Source organism: Tamandua tetradactyla, chromosome 9 (assembly GCF_023851605.1).
Source record: "Tamandua tetradactyla isolate mTamTet1 chromosome 9, mTamTet1.pri, whole genome shotgun sequence".
NCBI classification, from domain to species: domain Eukaryota; kingdom Metazoa; phylum Chordata; class Mammalia; order Pilosa; family Myrmecophagidae; genus Tamandua; species Tamandua tetradactyla.
In genome coordinates, this window is record NC_135335.1 from 87,700,917 (window position 1) to 87,717,741 (window position 16,825).

Here is a 16,825-nt window from a genome sequence, read left to right on the forward strand (position 1 = left end):
AAATCCGCAGGTTATCAGGCTCTGAAGCCGACGATTCCGATGGAGGGTCTGGACAAACTCCACAGGAGAGGCTCACCAGCCGAGACAGGAAGAGAACCTGTCTCTTCTGAATCCTCCTTAAAAGGCTTCCTGTGATTGGATTAAGCATCACTCATTGCAGAAGACACTCCCCTTTGGCTGATTACAAATGGAATCAGCTATGGATGCAGCTGATGTGATCATGATCTAATTCTATGAAATGTCCTTATTGCAACAGACAGGCCAGCACTTACCCAACCAGACAAACAGGTGCCAGAACTTGGCCAAGTTGACACGTGAACCTGACCATGACAGCAGGTGAACTCACTGCCCTCTCCCCGGTACATGGAACATGACTCCCAAGGGTGTAAATCTCCCTGGCAATGTGGGACAGGACTCCTGGAATGATCCAGGACCTGACATCATGGGATTGAGAAAGACTTCTTCACCAAAAGGGGAAAGAGAAAAATGAGACAAAATAAATCTCAGTGGCTGAGTGATTTCAGAGTTATCTTGGAGGTTATTCTTATACATTATATACATATCCCTTTTTAATTTACGGTATATTGAAGTGGCTGGAGGGAAGTACCTGAAACTGCTGAATTGGGTTCCAGTAACCTTGATTTTTGAAGACAATTGTATAACTATATAGCTTTGTTACATTCAGTGGATGCGTGTTACAGTGTACTGTTGACTATAGACCCTAGCTTACACTGATTGTACTTTTTCCTGTATCCCATCCATTTTCAACATCTTGCCATGTAGACATTCATTTGTTCTCCCTTAGACAAAAGCTTTTTATATTTGTACATTTAATCATCATCATTGTCCACTCTAGGCCTTCCTAAGTTATACCATCTCTGTCTTTATCCTCTTTCTTTCCTTCTGTTTTCATACATGTCCCCAGTCCTTCTCCCTCAGCCATACTCACATTCAGCTTCATTTGATATACTAATATTATTGTGCTACCATCAGATAGTATTGTGATATTGATTTCTGAATCCTTGCTATTCGTCCTGTTGCACCATCTGTATTCCTTCACACCAAATGCCCAGTTTCTACCCTCTTTCTCTCTCCTGAAGGCTGTGTTCTGAACTTTAACTCTCAAAGTTCATTCATTAATGTTAGTTCATATTAGTGAGACCGTAGAGTGTTTGTCCCTTTTTTTTCTGGCTTAATTTCACTCAACATAATGTCCTCAAGGTTCATCCATGTTGTTACATGCTTCATGACTTTATTCTGAGTTACATGTGCATAATATTCCATCATATATATACCACAGTTTGTTTAGCAACTTAGTGGACAAGGTTCTTAATGGATTAGATCATCTCATTCATCTAGGCCCATGCTTTTTGGGATAATTGATTTCCCAACACTTTGGTCTCTGCTGGTTCACAGAATCAGAACTGAGTCACAAGATCAATGTAATAGAGTTCCTTTTACAAGTCATTGCAAGAGTCCCTTTCATAAATACAGAAGCGACAGAAGTTTAAAAAAGTATTAACCTACATTATCGAGAGAGGGGATATAGTGCAGTGGTTAAGCATGGGTTTTGGGGGCCAAATTCCCAGCTCTACTACTTACTAGCTGTATGATCTTGGATAAAGTAGTTAAATCTCTGTGCTTCAGTTTCTTCACCTTTAAACTGGGAATAATAGTGCAACTAATTTGTAGGATAATTGTGATGATTAAATAGGCAAGATAGCAAAGGATATGGGATATAGTGCCTAGAATATAGTAAGCACTATGTAAGGGTTAGCTGCTATTGTTGTTGTTGTTATTATTATAAACTTTAGGCAGATTAAAGACAGTTCAAGACTTACAGATTGAAGATACTTCAAATTTACAGCCATGTGCACTGCATGTGCTAGGAACACAAAAAATTTTTTTAGTTACTAGTGTGTTCATTTGTAATTTTTATTTATATTTGTTCTTCAGATAAATACAGGTAATAGTTCCAGTAACTGTTTAATAAGAACTAAATATACAGCTCAGAGCTTGCTAGCACAGCCTGAAAAATTATCTCCTGCTAGAACTTAACTTTAATTCTTCTTTCCTCTTATGAAACCCATTGGATAGTTTTAAAAGCAGTTTGATTTTTTTTCAGAAGGAAAATTAAACTATATTCAGATTAAATTAGTATTTTAACTGTATGTGTGTATCATTTTCTGGATGATAAGGTGAAGTGTTCTTGCCACAAAAATGTTCTTATCTGAATTCAGATGAGATGTTAACAGTTTGCTTGTTGCAAACAGGTTCATCCTAAATTCCACTACAAACAGGCTCATGAACCGGGCACAGACACTTCTTGTGTGGCCTTTTCCTATGATGGTAATGTCCTTGCTTCTCGTGGAGGTATGTTAAAATTTTTGTCTTTGATATATTACTGTATATAAATGATCATATTTAGCAATGGTAACACTAACTTCCTAGCACTTTAGTAAAGCTAGGTGTATTTGTTGTTAATATGCCTTTACCAATTTCAGTTTTTTCATTTAAATGCATTTCCAACTTGGTAACATATATTATTAGAAGTTATCAAGAAAAAATTTAGGAAGTTTGTACCTTTTGCCCAAGTTTTTATTTCAGTTTAAAATTCCATAGGAGTTTGAATCCTCCAAGGATGAGCTTTCCTTTTGTCTCAGGAATTTTGTAGATTATTATCTACATTCTTTCTATACTGTCTTATAATTTGGGGTCTGGTATTTTAGTTGTTGACCACTGATTTTTTTTTTTTCAGTTCAAATGCAAACTCAATTCAAAAAAGTTATATACTGGATGTTATTTTTTTAATAGTTATATTGTCCTATTTTTGATTCGTAAGTTTATTCATGTAGTTAGATACAGGTTAACTTTTTTGCTAAATCTTTCTCATATGGGTGGGCTGTATATTGCAGAAGGAGATGGAGAAAAGTGAGGGTAGCTTATGAGCACAGCATTATGGGAGGGCATGAGACATGCCTGAGGATCTTGCAGTAGGCCCATTTCTGGGGATACCAAAGAAATAGCAAGATAAGTAAGTTGGAGCCATGTTACAGAGAGCCTTAAATAATTACATAAAAGATCTATTTATTATTCCTTAGGCCAAAAAAGAGCTATACTTTAGGCAGATAAATCTAGCAACATGGTATTTAGTCATTTATTCACTCACTCAGCTATGTATATTGAGTGCCTCCTCTGAGTTAGGCATTATGCCAGGTGCTAGGTATAAATTATGAACCTCACAGACGGGGTCCTTTTCCTGAAAATTTACAATATAGTGTATCAAGTAGTCGAAGTGAGGAGAGAGGAAGAGACTTGACACAGCTTTCACCTCAGTTTAGTAGTCTATGTTTTTTTATCCTTGTGAATTCCATTCCTCTTCTCTTTCCTCCAAAGAAGACTTCCTTACTGCATCTAAACTATGCTCACTTCCATAATAAAATAATCAAAGCACATTACATATATTTTCTATTTGTGGTATGCATAGCAAATGTGGATATCTATAAAATATTTTGGTTCACTAATTATAACCTGCTGCTTGAGCCTGGGAATGACTTCTAATTACAACTACATGTATTCTTTACTTAATATCATTGGTTTTCACCCAAGAGTGTATCTGAATACTCCAGGAAGTTTTTCAAATAACAGATGCTCCACTTAGAAATTCTCACATTTACCCTTGCATCTGGGTGATTTGAGATGGAGTGGGAGAGAAGATGGAGTTGAGGGGTGTGTATTTGAATATTTTTCCCAAGGATTCTAAAATAGTCCAGCCTACCCCTGGTTGCAACTACTACCATGGAACTACAGTACCAATTCCATATCCAGAATCAGAACCATTTTGATGATAATTCTTACCTCCCCTTCCATCCTATAATAGCTATTGTGTTGTTTGATTGGTCAGTACAACATGTATACTGCATTCTATCATTTTCCTTCTTGGATGTATAGAACATGGCAGATAGAAGTCTATTCAACAAATAGTCCATATTTTATAGTAAGGTACTCCTGTTTGCTCCAAAACCTGTCAGGTTAGCTGAACTTTTTAATGCAGATTAATATTTTCATACTGTTTGAGGATTATGGCCTAATTTGTAACCTTTCTAAAAGCAAAAGGCAATAGGTAACATTCCAGAGGTGAATCTTAGGTCCCCAGTATAAGCATGTGTAAATCCAACTAGTTGTAAATTAGCATGTCTGCCAAAAATTGGGTTTCAGAGGATGGGTCATTGGGGAGAAAATGGGGATTTTTATTAAAGTCTCTCCACTCACATCACTTGCACCTGATACCGATTCCTTGTTGGAGCCGAGGGGTTGAGACAGATCTGAGCTGTGGACACTGGGGAGCAAAGACAGAAAAAAACATTACTTATATGAGTTTTGCCTATTGTTCTACTCCGGAATTAGTTAGTAGCCCTAATAGAAATATTTAAAAAGTAATTCTTAAAAGAATAGTTATTAATCTTTAAATGGTGGGAAAAGCTGTACCCTGGCAAAGTAAAGAATGATAGCCACAGGCTGAGTTACTCACATCCATTAATATTAATGGACAGCTTTACCCATACACTAGAATGAAAATAATTCTTTTGTGAATTGAACTGTTTTCAGTTGTGATGGTTATTAAATTAAGATCTTCTTGAGAGTCAGTTTATGCTCAAATATACCACTGGGGAACTACCATCTGCTCTAAAATCAACTTTAGAGTAGATTCTCCAGGGTTTCTTTTAGTCTACAGATTGCTCTAGCAATCTGCAAAGTAATTTCTAGAAGGTCAATTCGTTATCAGATAGCTTTCTACTGTTCTTGCAACTACTGATTTCAAGTTCCCTGAACAGTTAAAAAGGTAAAACATATTTATGTGCATTTTCTTTTATTTTCTTTTTTTTAAATAGTTATACACTAAATTTAGCAAACTCTAAATTGGAAGAGATCTTTTTGCACAATTCACTTTTCTTTTTTTTCTTTTTCTCGTTACTAATCAGGTGATGATACTTTAAAATTATGGGATATCCGACAATTTAATAAGCCACTTTTTTCAGCCTCTGGTCTTCCCACCATGTTCCCAATGTAAGTAGCATATGTTAATATGTGATCAGCATAGGAGAATGGAAAGAAATTTCTTCACCTTACTGTTAATTTATATCATTTATCTTTTAGATCTTCTATGAAAGGAACTTGAAAGAATGATTAAAGTCTGCTTTTTGAAAGATGCTTTTAATTTTTCCTTTTTATTTTGCTCAATCTTCAGACTATACAAAGTTCTTTTGAAATTGAAATGTATGTGGGGCGGGCCACGGTGGCTCCTGGCAGAGTTCTTGCCTGCCATGCCAGAGACCCGGGTTCGATTTCCGGTGCCTGCCCGTGTTAAAAAAAAAAAGTTAAAAAACTGATGTGTGTGTTTATGTGTGTGCATGTACTGTATGCATACACAAGTCTTGAGATAGCAAAAATTATTTTGAGATTTAGTTATTCTTTTAATAATGTATGAGTTACAGAATAGGCCTCCATATTTGTAGTCTTCTAAAATTTGAACACTCATGCCATCAAGGTGATTGTTAATTGCTAGTGAACATTTATATTTATAATACAACTAATTTTCTTAATTTTATATTATCAATCCAGTCACTAATTCAGGGTCTTTCAGTCATTCAGACTATTTACCCTGGGTAGCTAAACTCTGTTATCTTCATTCTATCAAGTTGACAACTGAAACTTAAAAAAATTTTTCTGAGATTGTTCACAAGAAGGCACCTGAGGTGGAAATTGATCTCTGAGCCTTGCATTGGTGCTATAGACAAATTTGACTTTTAGTACTAATAAAATTTCACATCTTTGTAAATAATGACCAGCAAGGAAAGATGAAGGGAATGGTAGCATCAAATGGATAAAGTTATATACTAATCATGCTCTAACTCTAACACAATCCACTACCCATGGCATCTATCTGTATAAGCAAACAAACTTGAATTTGTAGCTCATGGGAATTTTTTAAGGTGTGATGCCTGCTACAGGTGATACTAAGTTACATAACTTCTTTGGGTCATGTCTTAGATTATTCACCGTGTGTTATAAATGATGAAGATATTTGAAACTCTAATAATGAGAGGTTCCGGTGGCGCAAACTTCATGGCACTTGACTGAACCTAATTCAAATTAGCTAGGGGTAGACGCTGGTAGTGGAGGAGATAGTAAAATAAAATTTCAAAAAATGACCCAAATAATCACTAGTTGGAAATTAGTTTTACAAAGAGGTTGAGTTTTTGCCACACTCCCTTTATATTAAAAATATTATAATGTAGAATTTAAAAGCATAGATTCTGGAATCAGATTGCCTAAATTTGAATCTCTGCTAAACTACTTATTTGTGTGATCTGGACAAGATTTAACTTCTCTCTGCCTCAGTTTCCTCATCTATAAAATGGGGATAATAATATCTAACTCATAAGATTATTGTGCAGATTAAAGGCATTAATATAAGTGCTTGATTTGTAAGCCCTATAGAACACTTAGCTCTTACTGTGATGATGTTGCTTGTATTTTATTTAACTCATATATTGTTACTGCACTGTTGTAGTGTTATAACCTTATAAACTCATTTCGTCCTTAGGACTGATTGCTGTTTTAGTCCAGATGACAAACTCCTAGTCACCGGTACATCTGTTCAAAGGGGATGTGGCAGCGGCAAACTTGTTTTCTTTGAGCGCAAGACTTTCCAAAGAGTATATGAAATAGACATCACAGATGCAGTATGTATATTCTTTCCTTCCCCTCTTTGGGAATAAAGTGAATTTGGTGTATTAGCTATGTATTCTTTTTGTGTTTTAATAGAACCTAAGTCCTGGCCATCACATCACAATGGTAGTTACTTTTTTGTCCAACACAGGAATTACCAGTATGTTTCAGACTGGTTGATCTACCCCTCCCTTTTCCGTGACTTAATATTTGCTATAACTCTCTCTGTAGTGAAAATTTCATTCTTTGCCTACCAGTTTGAAGAGGACAGAGCTGGTCATCATACAGAATTACAGAATGGAGCTTTCCACAGTATGCATGTTTATGATGATTGGGGGTTTTGGGAAAGAGGTGAGAGATTATGCCCTCAGAAAATGATGGCATTTATCATTGTTTCCTAAACTCTGCATATTTTGACATGATTCTGCTTGTCTGAGTTATAGTAATTAAGGTAAGACTCAGCTTCCACCAAGTTTAATTTTTAGGTAGTTATTTGGAGATTTAAAACATTTCAGATTTAACTTTTACATCTTAAAAACAAAAAAATCTTAGTTTTCTTTACAGATTTATACGAGCACTAGAACACCAGCAGTTGTTCGTTCATTCATTCATTCATTAGTTCATTCTATCATTCTTTTGTCCATTTATGTCCTGAGACTGGAGCCACATGTAATCTAGAAATAGTGAAAATTCCCAGAGGAAAATTTGAATTCTTTTAATGTATATATTATTATTTAGACTATGAGGCAAATCATTGTAATTTTCTGAAACAGACCAATTCATGTCAGCATAAATTTCCTTTGGCTCACTGTCAAACACTTTAGTAGTATTCTGTAGCTTATACAGTGCTTTTATGTAGATTTCTCCAGTTGTTTCAGCTCTTTATAAATGTACTTAAGTGACTCAGACAATTGAACAGCTGTTTTTAAATCACCAGTAAAAAAGAGCTCCTGTTTTTAAAGCTCTAGTATTACTATGGAGTCTTAATTTGTAGACTAAATTTGAAACCATGGTATAGTTTGAGTATTGTAAAGACAATGAAATAACAAAGACACTAATTCTAGATGCATAGTTAAGTTTTATACATGCTAATTTCATGACATAATTTGAAATGTGCCAACTCTAATAATACTTTTTTGGTACATCCAGCAGCCAGCTCAAACACTAGAATCAAAGTGTTTGATTCTTGACTATATCAGCTTTAATGTGAAAAAGTGAAATGACTATAATTGGTTGTTCCAGAAGAAGTAAGCTGTGTTCTGCTATGCCTCTCAGTGACTGTGCATTTCAGTATTATTCTTGGTGTCACATTTTTTAAATTGTAACTTAAGTTGAAATGTAAATAAAAGATATTGAAATATGATTGTGCTTTGAAGACATGCTGGGGTTCTGTTTTTTTACAGGAAGAAATGCTGTTTGCTGAAAAAATCCATGTTTTACAATGTAATAAACTTATGTTCTCTGTGTTGCTTTTCTATCTAGATCTTTTCTAACAGGTTTGGGTGTTTAGAATTAATGCTTTCTACTTACTGGAAAATTCTAACAGAGCTCAGCATTAAATATAAAGTAACTGAGAAAACTTAATGTCTGAATTCCAGAATCATCATTTGCCTCTAATCTTCACCTGTGACTTAGTGCTGCTGATTCTTCTGAGTACCTCATGCACATTTCTCTTGGTGCTCCTTCCTTCACTTCTGCTTTGTACCTCCATTTTGGAATTTTTCTCTTCATGGGAAGGCTGTGCTAAAATATGTATTTGTAATAATATTGCTAGAATTATACTATTTGTGCTGTTGATAAACCCAGAATGCTAAATAATTAACTCCACCTTTCAAAATTAGTTCCCTCTTATACCTGCTCGCAATCAATACAAGCAAAGTAGCTTCCTTACCAGAAAATGATTTGTTTATTCTTAGTCAACGAGAAACTGGTATTGGTCTTAGGATGATCACAGCAGAAGGGAAGTAGGTCTATTAACCCAAGCTAATAAGGGACTAAAGTGCCTTTAGTCCATTGTCCAGTGGTAGGAAGATTCAGTGAAGATTAAAACTATTGTAAGGTAGTGGGACACAGTTTCTCTGTATGCACTCCAAGCTTTTTGTGGCTCTGCTTCTACCAAAATTTAAGAATTATTTCACAGGGATGTATAGTAGTCTTTTTCAGAATTCAAAGGGGATTGGTGAGGATGTTCAGTAGTATGTATCCATTGTGTTATCTGCACTGTGACCATCTGTACATATATTGATCATATTTGTGATATGTAGCATGCCAGATGTTTTTGTAGAAAATGAATATGTATCCTGGTGATAGACTTAGAATTTACATGTTGTTGAAGCATATCTGTGTAACTGATTTCATTTTTTTTTAAACCATGGGAGTACTGATTGTAAACAAAGGGACAGTTAACAAACCAGGTATATTAATACCCTGTGTGTCAAGAATTGAATCATGTCCCCCATATGACATGTTCAGGTCCCAACCTCTGGTTTGAAGATGTTATTTGTTAAGGTGTGCCCAAACTGCGTGTGGTTGGGCCTACTTCCAATATAGCTAAAGTCCTTATAAACAAAGGAAACTGGATGTGGAAAGAGAAACCATGGGGAATAACCAGAACCAGAAGTCCAAGGAAACCAGAATAGATGGAAGAAGATGTTGCCATGTGCACTGCCATGTGACAGAAAAGCCAAGTTTATTAGTCAGGGTTCTCTGTGGAAACAGAACTGACGGGAGATATCTATAAACATTATGAGATTTTATAAAACGTGTCTCACACAAATGTGGAAATGCATGAGTCCAAATTCTGTAGGGCATGCTGATGCTGGGAATGCTGAAGGTTTTCAACAAATTCCCTAGAAGCTGGTCAGCTTAAGTATAGATGAACATTCTCTCTTCTGACTGCTGAAATCATCCCTTTTCCTTTCAAAGCCTTCAACTGATTACCTTCAGCAATGAGAGATGTTTCATCCAATTACTTCAGTTGATTGTAGATGTAATCAACCAGAGATACAGTCAACTTAATGATGATTTAAGTCCATGCGATGTCCTCACAGTAACAGGTAGGTCAGTGCTGGCTTGACCAAAGAGCTAGGCAACATTACCTAGCCAAATTGATTCATGAACCTACTGTTACACCAAGAAACCCCAGAGAGTGCCTGCTAGCCAGAAGATATTGACCCCAAGATGAAACCTTCTAGCCTCTAAAACCATGAACCAATAAATTCCTTTTTTTTTTTTTTTTTTTTCTTTTTTTTTTAAAGGAAAGACAGAGAGAAGGAAGGAAGGATAGAAGGAAGGAAGGAAGGAAGAAAGGGAAACATTTTTAAACATTTTCTTGTTTTATTGTATTCTGTTTCTCCGTTTTTGTTACATGGGCTGGGGCCGGGAACCGAACCGAGGTCCTCCGGCATAGCAGGCAAGCACTTTGCCCGCTGAGCCACCGCGGCCCGCCCCCAATAAATTCCTTTTGTTAAGCCAACCCATTTTATGGTCTAGTATTTAAGAAACTAAAAAACTATATAATGAACAGTAAGTAAAAAATAAAACAATTTAAAAATCTCAGTACAGTGTTATATATATTTGTTTCTGTTTAGCTCTTCATTATCGTTAGACATTGGACCTGTAGCAGTTACAGAGTCAGATTATATAGAGTACCTAGGCAATGCCCATGTTCTTTCTCCTTTTGATAAATTACCAATATAATGACTGTATTTGAGATCATTTTCTACAAAAAAAAAAAAAAAAGGAAGAAGAAGAAGAAAGAGAGAGAGAGAGAGAAATAATTCTGACCTGAAAATGAAGCTTGCAAGAAAGAGCCAAACATTCAAATGGGATGTTTGATCAGATTATTAAAAGATTCCTTTCTGTAATTTCAGCAATTATGGAATCTTTCTGCCCCTTTGCATGATTTGAGAGAAACTTGTTTTGTCTTTGTCTTTAAGAAGAGAAAGTGGACATTTATGCAGGGTGTGGTGTTATGTGCAGGGGCTAGCTCATGAGAGATTAAAGAAGTGGAAGTGGAGGATGATGATAGAAACCACGACCAAATCCGAAGGTTCTTATGTGCTGTGACAGTGAGTCTGGATTTTCCCCAAAGGCTCTGGTGAAACACTGAAGGATGTTAAGGCAGGATAGACAAGATCTTCTTTTCATTTAGGAAGCATACTCCTGATAGCAGTTAGGAGAAAGTTTTAGAGGGAAGCCTGTCTAAAGGCAGGGAGATCAGTTAGGAAGCTGTTGAGGGTAGGGACAATGAAGTCCTTGCCAAGGCTCCAAAAATGGGACATGGGAGGGCGACAGGGTTCACTTGCCCAAGACACCCAACCTGCAGGTGTAATGAAGAAAGACACGGAAATTTTAGTGTCTGATTATTTCGTATTCTACCTTCAGTCCATAAGCAAATCCTCTGACTTTACCCTTCAAATGTTTCTCACCACTTCCACCACCATCAAGTGCAAGCTACCATCATCTCTTATATGGCCTAATAACTAGATGTCTTTCTATCTTTAGCCCTCTTAGACTCTATTCTCTGTAACAGCAGCTGTGAGCATTTTTTAAAAAATGTAGAATCATGGCACTTCTCTGCTCAGAACCATCCCTTGATTTCCCATCTCATGCAAGATAAAGCCAAATTCCTTACCTATCATGGCCTAAAAGGCCTTATATGACGTGGCTCCCTGCTACATGTCATTACCTGCCACTCTCCCTGCTTGTTTACTGTACTTGAAGCACACTTGTCTTTTTGTGTTCACCCAATAATCCAAGTTTCTTTGGATTATTTCCAAATAATTGGAAAAAAATCCAAGGTATTTCTACTTTTGGGCTTTTGCACTTTTCCTCTTCCAGGAACACTGTTCACTCAAATATCCACATGGTTTGCTCCCACATTTCTTTCGATCGTTTGTACAAATGTCATCTTATGTGATCTTTTTTGACCATATTCTGTAATAGAAACTCCCTACCCCTACCATCCCTCACCTTCTCTGCTTTATTTTCCCCATAGCACTTACTGTTACCTCATATGTTATATATTTGTTTGTTTGTTGTCTTTCTTTTTCCACTAGGACGTAAGCCTCAATAGGTGAAAAACTTTGTCTGTTTTGTTCATTGTGATATCCTCAGTGCTTACAACAGTACATGGTACATAGATGGTGCTTAATCATTATTTGTTGAATGAGTGAGTAGTATACATGAGCAGTCCAACTAATACCTATTGTAGAACATAGGTGTATCTTAGAGTGGGAGGCCTGAAGAGAGATATCTAGAGGTGGAAAGTAAACTGATCTTGTATAGAGTAATAAAAAGGTAACTTTATCTTTTGGTCATTTTTTTTAAAGCAATGAATTATATTTACATGTTTAGGTTTTAGAACAGTTCTTTTTTATTACGAATATGAAGGCTAGATTTACAAGATTTGGTGAACATTTGAATATGAAGGTCTTGGGAGACTGGTGAATATTTCCCAAGATTAAAAATACAGGAAATAAAGCAAGTATGGTGTGTGTGTGATAGTTAAGTTCATGTGTCCAGTTGGCCAGGTTATGGGTTCAGTTGTTTGGTCAGGCAAGCATTGGCCTGATTGCTACTATGAGGACATTTCATCGACTTAAATCATCATTAAATTGATTACTTCTATGGCTGATCACATCTAGCATCAGTCATCAATAATGAGAGCAGTTTCGTTCAATTAGTTGAAGTTTTGAAAAGAAATTTTGATTTCAGCAGACAGAAGAGAGAATTTCCATCTCTGCTTCAGCCAGCCAGCTTCTGCTGGGGAATTCATCAAAAACTTTCATCAGAGTTCCATTTTTTGGCCTACCCTGTGGAATTTAAACTTGTCTATGCCTATAGTCATATGAGACAATTCTTATAATATCTCACATTATATCTTGTTCATTCTGTTTCTCTAGAGAACCCTGACTATACTAGGGAAGAAAGGTAGTTCTGTTGTTGATTTGGTGAACTTGAGGTGATTTCAGGACCTCTGGGTAGAGATGCTCAGTAGGCAATTGGGTAAATGAGATTGGTGCCTAGGAGAAGGTAGACACAATTTTAGGAAAAATAAGTATAATTCATAGTAGAAATGTTGACTGCCAATGAGTTTGAATAAGGAAAGGAACATAAATGATAGAAAGATGAGTCCTAAGAAGCACCAGCATTTAAAGGATGCGCAAATAAAGAGACACTAAGGAGAAGGATCATTAAGTAAATAGGGTATACCATGTGTTGGTCATCTTTGAAAAGTCAGAAAACAGGCGTTGAGATCTGTTTTAATAGGTGAATAAATTAAAAGAGAGAACATTGAAAGGGACAAAATACTTTAAAGCAGCCTTTAAAATCATTGATTTAGTGGTTTCCTCTCTTTTCACATCAAACTGCTTTGTTTTCTGTTTAGATAGTAGAATGGTACCTTAAAGGGTACCTTAAAGGTACCTTAATTGTCCTTTTAGCCTATTGTCTCAAGTTTTAAGTCCTCTTGGAATATAAGAAAGTAAACAAATGCATTCCTTGGGGTGAATAAAGGGTGGATATTTGTTAGAAAGGCCAAAAAAACCCATCTCTCTTATTTTACTGTATTCCTCTCTTCAAATGAATAGTCATCATTTTGGAAATACCACACGTACTTTAGTAAGGTACTACTCTGTTGAATTTTAATTCACATAAGAGGCAACATCTCATATTCTTCTTTTTTTCTTTTTACACGGGCAGGTACCAGGAATCGAACCTGGGTCCTCTGGCATAGCAGGCAGGCTTTCTTGCCTGTTGAGCCACTGTGGCCTGCCCGCATCTCATATTCTTCATATCAATAGTTGGTAATGTATTTGTTTGACTAGATGCAAACAATGGTGACTTTAGGGCCCTCCTAAATATGTCCATTTACTTCAAAAAGCTATGACTGATTGTTTCCTTTCCACATCCTCTTTAAAACAAAATAACCCCCTGAATAGTTAAAATCCGGGATGACAAGTGCAGAGTGTATATCGAGTCAAACATTTGTTTTCAGTAAGGTGATGTTAAACTATGCAATTAATTTCCTAATAATTAACAACTGCCCTACATTCTTCATGTAAAAAAAAGCTTTAAAATATAAGTGAATTTTCCATATTTATTTTTTAAACAATTTAAAAAAAAAACAAAACTTGTTTTAATCCATACTCCAAATTGTCATGTGCTCTGAAAATTTTTCTTTCTCTGTTGAGTATGTACAGTAAGGACTGTAAACTTTTTACTAGGAGCTGACAAATGTTTCTTTAGCATTTACTATTTTTACTGTATGATGTTTGCAGACATTTTTAATTCTGCTAAAATGATTTTTAGATATTTCTGAAGTTAAAAAAAAAACATACACACATTACTCATTTATCATCTAATTCTTTGATTTGAGTTTTGTGCTTGGCTGCATTTCCAAGATGAATTCTAGAATATAACTTGAATTTTGAGTTTACGAACTCAATTTTGTTTTTGAATAAGGTAGTACAATAGCGTTATCTGCTAGCTTTGTCTCCTGGCTTCCTGTTTCATGAAGCTCCCCAGGAGGCACTTTCCTTCTCCATCTCCAAAGATCGCTGGCTGGTAGACTCTCTGCTTCATGGTTCTGTGGCATTCTGTCATCCTTCTCTGCTCCCAGAATCTCCTGCTTTCTTCAAAATGTTTCCTCTTTTGTAGGATTTCAGTCTCTACCTAATCCAGTTTAACAACCACTCTTGATCGAGCCACCTCTCCAGGGAGATGATATAATTAAAGTTTCAGATAAACAATACTAAATAGGGATTAGAAGAAACGGCTGTCTTTACAAAATAGGATTAGGATTAAAACATGGTTTTCCTAGGTAGGGTACATAAATCTTTTCAAACTGGCACACCCTTCCTCTTATTGATCTCTAATATTGCACTCTACCCATTTTTACAATAGAGGTCGGTTAACAAAGACAGTGTATGTCAGTGGAATGGAACAAAACCTCCAGAAGTAGATCCTTTAACAGAAGATTTTACAACATCCCTAAAGAATTCATTCCTGTGTGTGAATGCTTTACCATCAGATCATTTTTATACTTACTCCTAACCTCACATTCTCATCTTTGAGCCCTCATCCTTTACTCTAGTCCTCATAGAGTTGAGAAACAGCTGGTCAACTTCTTCTATTTCCTTGAAGATTATAAAGTTACTGTGCAGTCTTCTCCTGTCTAAGTAAACCAAACTTAGTCTTTTATTTGTTTTTGATGTTTCTTTGTGGCTTATATTCTCTGAACATTTCTACTGTCTTTGATACTGGAAGCCATTTCTAAATTCTCTGGTGAACAAGTTGGAATCAGTATCTCCTTGAGGCTGAAGGTGCTAAGTAGGTGGTAAGGGCATTATATGACAGCTTTGTTTACCATTACATTCCTAACACTTAGCATAATGCATGGCACACAGTTGGTATTGTTAAACATATATTTATTAATTTTGCTTTACCTTTTATTAATTTTATGATCTTATTGGGACATACTGAAATAGCCTATTCTCCACTATCCTTTATTCTTTTTTTTTATTTTTAAATTTTTTTAAAACATAACAACATACAAACACTAACATTCTTACCATATGATCATTCCATTCTTGGTATATAAACAATAAATCACACTATCATCACATAGTTGTATGTTCATTACCACAATCACCTCTCAGAACATTTGCATCAATCCAGAAGAAGAAATAAAGAGAAAAAAGAAAAAAATTTGTATATACTATACCCCTACCCCTCCTCACTGATCACCAGCATTTCAATCTACTAAATTTATTTTAACATTTGTTCCCCCTATTATTTATTTATTTTTAATCCATATGTTTTACTGGTCTGTTGATAAAGTTTGATAAAAGAAGCATCAGGCACAAGGTTTTCACAATCACACAGTCACACTGTGAAAGCTATATCATTATACAATCATCTTCAAGAAACATGGCTACTGGAGCAGTTTTACATTTTCAGACACTTCCCTCCAGTCTCTCCATTATACATTAACTAAAAAGATGATATCTATATAATGCGTAAGAATAACCTCCAGGATAACCTCTCGACTCTGTTAGGAATCTCTCAGCCATTGACACTTTATTTTGTCACATTTTGCTCTTTGCCCTTTTGGTTAAGAAGGTTTTCTTAATCCCTTGATGCTGAATCCCAGCTCATTCTAGGATTTCTGTCCCACGTTGCTAGGAGGGTCCACACCCCTGGCAGTTATGTCCCATGTAGAGAGGGGGAGGGTAGTGATTCTGCTTGTCTTGTTGGCTGAGACAGAGGCCACATCTGAGCAACGAAAGAGGCTCTCTGGGGGTGACTCTTAGGCCTAATTTTAAGTAGACATAGCCTATCCTTTACAGGGTTAAGTTTCATATGAGCAAACTCCAACATTGTGGGCTCAGCCTATTGCCTTGGTTGTCCCCACTGCTTGTGAGGATGTCAGGAATTCTCCACTTGGGAAAATTCAATTACCCACTTTCTCACATACCCCCAAGGGAACTTTGTAAATACTTTTTATTCACTGTTCAGATCACTCTGGGATTTATAAGGGCATCATTCTGGACAAACCTACAAAATCTCATGCCCTACTCGAGGTTCCATGTACTTATGGTATTCAGTTAAACTGTCCACATAAGTTATATTAGGAAATGCACTAGTCAAAATACAGATTTTGTACCAAAAAATTTTTTTTCCTTTAGTCTTGCACATAAATTAAAGTTTTAAAATATGAATTACCATCTATTTCCAGCACCCTGCAGTAATGACATTCCTTTATTCTTCCTCATGCAAAAACATTTTTTAATTTGCATATTTAGTTACTATCATTATACACTCTAGGCATTCCTATATTATACCATCTCAGTCTTTATCATCTATCTTTCCTTCTGATTTCATTTGTGCCCCCAGTCCTCCTCCACCTATCATTCTAACATTCAGCTTCATTCAGTGTTTTAACATAATTGTCTTACAGTTAGGTAGTATTGTGCTATCCATTTTTGAGTTTTTACAATCAGTCCTGTTGCACAATTTGTATCCCTTCAGCTCCAGTTACCCAATATCTTACCCTATTTCTATCTCCTGATGGTCTCTGTTACCAATG

General features: G+C 35.9%; 1 protein-coding gene across 5 annotated transcripts in view; it reads left to right on the forward strand.

The window, feature by feature from the left end:
* WDR70 (WD repeat domain 70) overlaps positions 1-16,825 on the forward strand; it is a 516,692-nt gene that overhangs the window by 448,815 nt on the left and 51,052 nt on the right. For all 5 annotated transcript variants that reach the window (XM_077117003.1, XM_077117005.1, XM_077117006.1 and 2 more), the window contains 3 exons: positions 2,274-2,373; positions 4,983-5,067; positions 6,608-6,746. In XM_077117003.1, coding sequence (XP_076973118.1) covers positions 2,274-2,373; positions 4,983-5,067; positions 6,608-6,746 — 324 coding nt within the window. The remainder of the gene's footprint in view (positions 1-2,273; positions 2,374-4,982; positions 5,068-6,607; positions 6,747-16,825) is intronic.